At 48.2% G+C, this 8,480-nt stretch overlaps 1 protein-coding gene across 1 annotated transcript in view; it reads left to right on the top strand.

The window, feature by feature from the left end:
• BRINP2 (BMP/retinoic acid inducible neural specific 2) overlaps window positions 1-8,227 on the top strand; it is an 80,753-nt gene extending 72,526 nt beyond the window's left edge. Inside the window, exons 4-6 of the mRNA XM_060277444.1 lie at window positions 3,352-3,412; window positions 3,741-4,133; window positions 5,832-8,227. Coding sequence (XP_060133427.1) covers window positions 3,352-3,412; window positions 3,741-4,133; window positions 5,832-6,945 — 1,568 coding nt within the window. The 3' untranslated portion in view covers window positions 6,946-8,227. The remainder of the gene's footprint in view (window positions 1-3,351; window positions 3,413-3,740; window positions 4,134-5,831) is intronic.
• Window positions 8,228-8,480: the final 253 nt, after the last annotated feature.

Raw genomic sequence — 8,480 nt, 5'->3', positions numbered from 1 at the left:
CTGTTAGGCTTTTAGGTGAGCAAATTGGAGAAAGATGGTGACTGTTCCTCCAGCTGCTGTTACTCAATGGGCTTCCCCCAGTTTTTCCTGACAAATCTGCTATCACTTTTTGTGGAGCACAAAAGTCTTTTTTTGTGTGCCTTTCAGCAGGCTTTTTGAGGCTGAGAAGTTTTCAGCCCTTATTTTGGTGGGAGATATGGAGGGGGCACCGAGGAAGCCCTTCTTCACCCCCACCACTAAGGATCCTGGGGGAGGGTGGAGAGGTGGAGGACAGAAAGCAGGGGAAGGCACCCGGGTGTACTGGGTTAGTGCAAGACTTCTGCAGCTTCCCAGAAAGTGATGGCAGAGTCATCCGGTAAAGGCAGGAGAGAGGCAGTAAAAGTGCAGCTAATTAGCAATAGCTGGAGCAGAGTTCCACTTCCCTCTGTTCTCAAAGAATTCTACTTCAGGGCTTGCAGGATTTTGAGGCCTGACAGATGACAGCAAAGCTATAAAAAATGAAAAGGAAGAAAGAAACCCAACAGAAGCCAAATTCTTAGCGATAGCTGGGGAAACGAAATGGGGGAGGTCCTGCCAGCCAATGGCTGGCAAGGAGGAGCGGAGGTTGCAATCTCTGCTTTTGCAAGGCTAACATTTTCTTGGAAACTGTGAATTCTAAGGTAGCAATCCTTGTTCTTCTAATTACCAAGTACGTGATTCAATGGTACTATGGGGCTGAAATAAGGGGCATAGCACGGGTTGCTGGTGCCCAGGGCGGGGCAAGTGTTGTGCCCTCTCCAGTGGACCGGGCAATGGTTGTTCTCTTCACCAGTCAGCATCTAATCGAGGGATTCTCTCCTTGCAAACTCATCCCAACCTGGGAGCAGAGATAAGGCAGAGAAATGCGAAGCCAGGAACACCACTGTGTGGCCTCACCCTCCTGCCTTTGCAGTGAGACACCCTGGGCAATGCACATGGCTCAGTGCTTTCTTCAGTGGGCAGCAGTGGCCCCCTCTCCCTCCCTCCCTCCCTCCCAGCCACCCCAGGGTGTCCTTTCACTGGCCAGGAGGAGGAGGCAGCGCCACCCCAACCCTGAAGGCCCAGCCTTCCTGCAGCTCTGGCCTCAATGAGGGAGCTTGTTGTCATAAAATTTGCACCCAAAAGTGTCATGACTCCCTTGCCCTCCCATGCAATGCCATGGGCTGAAATGAAAATCTGAAAGTTAATAGAACTTGCCATTGCTTTCCAAAAACAGGCTGATTGCAAAGAGGTAAGAGGAGTACAGGAAGTCATACAGGGAGACAACGGACAACTCCCCATCATGGATGAGTGGAGCCTTGCAAAAGGCTTCGGTTATTAACATATTCCTCACACTTTTCTGGAAATTAATCTCGGATATGAGTGGGGCTGAATTCTTAAAAAAAAAACACCATTTGAACTGTAAATTTCTACTTTTGTTTTCTAAAATGGTACCTTATTTTCTATTATTTATATGGTGCCATCATTCAAAAGGTGCTTTACAGAGCAACAGTGGCAGGGGTTGGGGGTTGGGGGAGACAGGCCCTGCCCCAAGGAGCTTACAGTCTTAAATTCAACACTGGAGGGAGCATAGCTGCCAGGTTTTCCCTTTTCTCGCGAGGAAGCCTATTCAGCATAAGGGAAAATCCCTTTTAAAAAGGGATAACTTGGCAGCTATGGGAGGGAGCTGCAAAGCGAGGTGCGTGGAAGGATAACAGAGGAGGAAAAAGAATATATTCAGTTCAGTTGCACATATTTGGGATGGGGTGGTGACATTTTTATTCACCGTAAATATGGGTAAATCTAAAAACAAAGTTAGTCAATACAATAGCCGCAAATACAGGGTACTTATGGAGTTTATAAAAAGCATGCGGACATCCCAGCTCCTAAAACAAGAGACAAAATATTGGATTTAACTTCAATAGCATTAATCTGACTGAAATTGTTTTTCCAATAATTTCCCAATACTGTCTGAATTTCCAAAGAATGTCAAGGTGATACAATCTAATATGGGATGTCAGATTTAATAAATCTGTCGCAAGCCAGCAGCTGTAAGCCACCACGGCTGTATGGCTGGAGATTAAGGCTGACATCCTGTGCACATGGGGACTATTCCTGGGGACTGTCAGCGGCTGAAGGAGAGGCAAAATAAGTCAAGGCTTCGCAAACAGAGGCAGCCCGTAGCTCCTGCCTCCCAACATGCTTGCCTGGAGTCCCTTCCTGTCTCCTCTGCTGGTCTCCAGGGGCAGAGCCCGGCTTATAGGTGTCGCTGGGCGCGCTATGTCACGTGCAGTCAGGTTCTGAGCCTATGCATACAAGATACAATCCAAAGAGCTTAAAAAACAGTTGAAAACAAAACAGAAAACAGCACATATATTTGGGAGGGGGGAACACACACAAACAAACAAACAAAAGATGCCCATTCATCCAGCTGGGAAAGTCTGTTGGGGGGAAAATTTAGTTTCCAGAAAGTGGGTGTCTGCTGTGTCTTGACAAGGAATGTTGCTCTACAGAACAGGAGCAGCAATTATAGAGAAATGCAATGGTTTTCCTAGAATTAGAGAATTGGAAGAGACCATGAGGGTCTTCTAGTCCAATCCTCTGCAATGTAGGAATTTTTTTTTTGCTCAAAGTGGGGCTTGAACCCACAGCCCTGAGTTAAGAGTCTCTTGCTCTACAGGCTGAGCTACCCACTCTGTTCTATATTTGCTATATAATTTAGTCAGTTGGCCCCCTCCCAAGTATTTCAAAATATGGAATATTATGAAATATTCAAAATATTTCATATTCTGAAATATTCAAAATATGAAATATTATGAAATATTCAAAATATGGAATATTACGAAATATTCAGAATATGAAATATTACGAAATAGCAATTAATGGGAAACAACCTTCCATTCACATCTATCATCCCCACTGTGAGATAGTGGTTTAAAGACACTGTCCTTCCCCAAATGGAGTGTTAGCAGGGAATATATATTGCTGCTGCATAATTTGCCTTAGAAGAACAGATATCAAAATGCACTGGGAAACAACTAGTAACTGCATTCACACCTACCTGGTTTTGCCTGTTGCAGTCTGGGTTGATGCTGGTGTAGCCCTCTATTTTTGCATTTGCCCTCTAGGGCAGTGTTTCCCAACCAGTGTGCCTCCAGATGTTTTGGGACTACAACTCCCATCATCCCTAGCTAGCAAGACCAGTGGTCAGGAATGATGGGAGTTGTAGTCCCAAAACATCTGGAGGCACACTGGTTGGGAAACACTGCTCTAGGGTATAGCCAGGTAGTTCGCACACCCTCAAGCTCCTCCTGCATCTTTTTCTTGGAGCATCTAAGGGCTTGCTCTCCCCAGGGCACCGCCTGCAGCCCTTTTTTGCTTCTGCTGAGAGAGTGCGCTGCGGGTATGTCACAAGGTGTGCTGTGGCAGAGCCTCTGCATAGAGGAGGCGCAGATAGTGAGAGGAGGGCTGTGTCGTAGCCCAGTCAAGCCCCTCTGCACCCTGTTCTGTGTGCAAAGGGAGAGAAGGATTAGAGTGCTAGGTGACTCATAGAACCATAGAATTGTGGAGTTGGAAGGGCCCTTAAGGGTCATCTAGTCCCAGCCCTAGCAATGCAGGAATCTCAGCTAAAGCATCCATGACAGATGGCCATCCAACCTCTGATTAAAAACCGCCAAGGAAGGAGAGTCCACAACCTCCTGGAATCAAATGATAAAACTGCCCCATTTCCATTGTTACTCGAGTTTGCTATGTGCCCAGGATTTTTTTTTCCTTGGAGGAGCCCCAAAGCAGTACAATCCAGGTCAAACTTTACCACTTGGTCTTCTACCTTCTTATAAAGGAGTGGTGACTTTCCAGGTGTTGAGTTTTCCGCTGCTATCCTTCCTGCTGACATCCTGTTCTGTCTTGGCAGAGGAACTACAGTCCCTGGTGAAGAAGTTCCCTGTGGACCACTTCTTGAACTTAACAGCCATCTCCCAGTACTGGGCAATGGATCTTGATATTCAGCACCGCTATCAGAAGTTGGGCAGCACTTTGAAGATTCTCTCCAAGAAGACCCATCGGATTGTCCGGCGTCTTTTCAATCTGGCCAAACGCTGCCACAGGCAACCTCGCTTCAGACTTCCAAAGGAGAGGTCTGGTATATTTTTTTGGACAGGTTTGCTTGGGCACAATCCAGTACAAAGATAGATATGCCTCCAGCCCGCTAAGTTCAGTGTGCTGAAGCATGTGGTCGTTGTCTTCTGGGGCCCAAGTGGGAAGGATCTGGCATGGAACTAGTATCTAATATAGAATCTGAAGCCCCCAAGAGGCTTAGGGATGTTCTATATGTTACACAGACTGGGAAGGAGCTGCATACATACATACATACATACATACATACATACATACATACATACATACATACATGGATACACACACACACACACCCCACTGCCCATCTGAAGGAGCCAACAGCTCCCCTGTTCCCTGATATGCCTCCAAACTAGGGATTGAATTATACAACCCAGGAGCTGCTGTATACCTCAGTTTCATTTATTTCCAGCCCACAACTGCCAATGGGAGGTGTCAGGGAAGGTTCTAGCAGTGAACATTCCCCGACTACCAAACTTGAGAGCAGGCCCGGCCCTACGTGCAGGCTGGGTGGCGCAGGGCACCATGGTGCCGGCCCGCCAGGAGGGCGCCCCAAGCTGCGCCCACCCGCTGGCCGGCCGGCCCGCCGTGCAGCTGCGCCTGCCCGCCCGCCTGCCGTGCAGCCGCGCCTGTTGCACCCGTGCGGCACCCACCACGCTGGGAAACGGGGCAGGAGGGCGCCGGAGGGTTCTGGCGGGCGCCGGAGGATCCGGCACACCACGGCGCCGGGAGCGCTTAAGACGGCGCTGCTTGAGAGGCACCAAGGCTCAGACAGCATCCTAGAGCCATTACTGCAATCTGAGACAGACACTCAGGGGGAGGGGGAGGGAGAAGTGTCCAGTGGGGAGATGGCCCGCCCTTTCAAGTTCGCGCCTGAATTGAGACATTCCAGGGCACGTAAAGGGAAGAGATTTGGAGTCCCACGGTTGTTATGCTGGGGGAGGAGCAGGCAAGGGGCATTGGGGGAATCTGCGTCCGACTGAGCAGACATGTGTTCTTGAAATTAGAATTGCACTGTATATATCAGGCACAAATCAAAGTCTTAAAGACAGAATGGCTGTGGAACTCGTCTCTCAGCAGTAGCCAGAAACGATCCGTGACAGGAGGGACATATATATATTTTTTTTTTAACAGGAGGACAGGGTCCTGGCCACCCCACCCTGCACCCTCCTCCCAAACTTAGTGAGACTAAAACAATAATTAACAAGAGCAATTGTTTCTTATTTGTGCAAAAGTGCAATGTGAACATTTTAGCTCAAAGCCTGCTGCTCACCCTGATCCATTTCCTTTGGATCACGGCTGATTCCTGTTTTCCTATATGTGGCACAGAAAGGCAGAGAAAGAGGAGCCAGCTCCTTCTCATCCCTCTAGCAGGCTTCTCCCATAATTGCATAAAGGGATTCCGGGTGACTGAGTCCCATCAAACACTGGCCACTTGCCAGTTTACCACCTGCAGAGAAGGTTTCACAAAGATAGAACACATGCAAGTGCAATTCCTCTCAAGTGGAATTCCAGCTCCCTGGTTTTCCACGTGGAAAGTGTGTATACTTTATGCAGTACTAAGGTTTACTGCAGAAGGATTTTGCTTTCTTTTTTAGGGGGTGATGGAAACATGGGAAATGGTTCAGACTAATTATACATGTCTTCGCTGTGTTGATGCAGAGTTAACTTCTCATCTGCTTTGTACCTTCTTCTGCCAGGCCCTTGACCTACTGGTGGAGCCATGCCCAGTCCCTCCTCTATTGCAGTGAGACCTCTGTGCCAGGAACGTTTGTGGAAGAAAGCCACAGCTGCACCTGCCCCCATGACCAGCTCTCCTGCCAGGGGACTATCCCATGTGCCTTGGGCGAAGGACCAGGATGTGCTGCCTGTGCGGAGGACAACGCCACCCAGTGTGGGTCCTGCAACCATGGCTATGTGCTCACCCTGGGACTGTGCCGCCCAGAGGTGGCAGAGCCCCTGGAGCACTATATAGGTTTGGAGACAGACTTGCAGGATTTGGAGCTCAAATACCTTTTGCAGAAGCGGGACAGCCGCATTGAAGTGCACTCCATCTTCATCAGCAATGACATGCGCCTGGGGACCTGGTTTGACCCCTCCTGGAGGAAGAGGATGCTGGTAACCCTTAAGAGCAACAAGTACAAGCCAGGTTTGGTCCACCTCATGCTGGCCCTCTCCCTCCAGATCTGTCTCACCAAGAACAGCACCTTGGAGCCAGTCATGGCCATCTATGTCAACCCATTTGGGGGCAGCCACTCAGAGAGCTGGTTCATGCCCACCAATGAAACTGGCTTTCCCGACTGGGAAAGGACTAACGTGGATGCCTCTGGCCAGTGCCAAAACTGGACCCTCACTTTAGGCAACAAGTGGAAGACCTTCTTTGAGACAGTCCATGTCTACCTGAGGAGTCGCATCAAGTCTCTCAACGACAGCTCAAACGAAACCATCTTTTATGAGCCTTTGGAGATGGATTCTTCCAAGAACTTAGGCTACATGAGGATCAATAGCTTGCAGGTTTTTGGCTATAGCCTGCCCTTTGAGTCTGATGCCATTCGGGACCTTGTCCTTCAGCTGGATTACCCGTATACTCAAGGCTCTCAAGACTCTGCTATATTGCAACTGATCGAGATCAGGGACCGGGTAAACCGCCTCTCTCCGCCTGGGAAAATCCGCCTTGATCTTTTCTCTTGCTTGCTCCGGCACAGGCTCAAGCTGGCCAACAACGAGGTAAGTCGCGTCCAGTCCACCCTGCAGGCCTTCAATGCCAAATTGCCAAACCCAGTGGAGTATGAGACTGGTAAATTGTGCAGCTAGCCTTGGGAGTGGGGCAGGGCTGTCCTTGTAGCTCCCAGAGGGGAGGACTGGGGAATGAGAAGTCGAGACTTCCAAAGGCCTTACTTTCATGCCAGACGTGCTCTTCGGCAAGACAGCAAGCTGCCAGCCTGTAAGACTCCAGCATTTGCAGACTCTGTGGCACCAAACCCGGGATGTGGCACAAATCTCTGGCACAACAGCAGCTAAGAAGAGACCAAATGGCAGGGCTACTGTTGCTGCTGCAAACGTCTTGCTTCGGTTGCTGAGGAGTCTGCATTGCACCCTCTCTTTTCTTGCAGGCTGCGTTTGTGGAGCATGCAAGAAAATGTACAGGCCCGCGAAGAAACCAGGAGATGGAGACATTGAAGGGAGAAGGAGAGAGACATGACTGAGGGCTAAACTTGTGGGAATGGCACTAAAGACTTGGCCTTTTGTGATCTGGTCAGTAGCCCTTAAACACACAGAGAGAGGAGCAGCAAAAGGATTGAACGAGGATTCTGCCGAGTGCTTCAAAAAACACCCACTTAGGAGAACCGTTCTTTGGCCCTTGCCTCCCTTGGCGCAGTTTACTTTTGTATTGTTTTTATGGGTGTTTCTAACAGCGTCATCACCTTTACATTCTCCGCATTACTTTCTAAAGCTGCCACTCTAAGCACACTTTCTTGGACATCGGTGGAAGTCAGTTTCTCACACCAGTGAAACCTGCTTCTCTTAAAGGAATGAGTTTAAGAACACAGTGCTGCCCAACCACCACCTTGGATCCACCATTTTGTTTTGTTCCCTGATCCACCCCTTTGGGGTGAGATCTTTTCAGTAACTGGTGAGCGGTAGCGTTTGGCACATGAAAAGTGTGCCTATATTGCCCCTTTCTCTCAAGCATCCCCAGGGAACATGTCACCCTCTTCTGTTCCATTCACATCACATGGTCCTGTCACACAAAGCTAATTTCACCGGGGGGGGCACTTTTGAAGAGTGTTCCCAGTGGCACACAGCAGTTTTTAAATGGGTATTCAGAGCCCAATGGATGATTGGCCTTTCAAGCATTTATTTATTATGTATTGGTTTTAACTGATTGGCTTTAAAAAAAGTATTTCTGCTTTTGCATTTTTTAAATTTGGAGTGGGATTTTCTTTTTCAGTTGACTCCTCCAGCTGAGTTACGCATCTAATCCAAATGTTTGTTTTAATATATTTTGTAAGGGGTGGGATGAGGGAGAAATTGTTATGTTTTGGTTTGGTTTGGTTTTTTTGGAGGGGGAAAAGGGAAAGCAGTAAACAAATCAAAATTGACTAAATGGCTTCTTTAATAGATGGAGTGTGTGTGTGTGTGTGTGTGTGTGTGTGTGTGTGTGCAAGTGCAAAGACATCTGGGTGCAAAAAAACTCCTGCAATGAAGAGACTACACACAGTTAAGTAAGTTTTAAAAGTTTTACTTACAAAATTTTCCAAATGTCAGATTGATGCATTTATCCAAGCAGTAGCAAGAAGAACACAGGTAGAATATTATTGAATAGAGAACACAGAAACATAATTTCA

Source organism: Zootoca vivipara, chromosome 7 (genome assembly GCF_963506605.1).
Source record: "Zootoca vivipara chromosome 7, rZooViv1.1, whole genome shotgun sequence".
NCBI lineage: Eukaryota > Metazoa > Chordata > Lepidosauria > Squamata > Lacertidae > Zootoca > Zootoca vivipara.
This window is presented reverse-complemented; position numbering and strand designations above follow the sequence as displayed.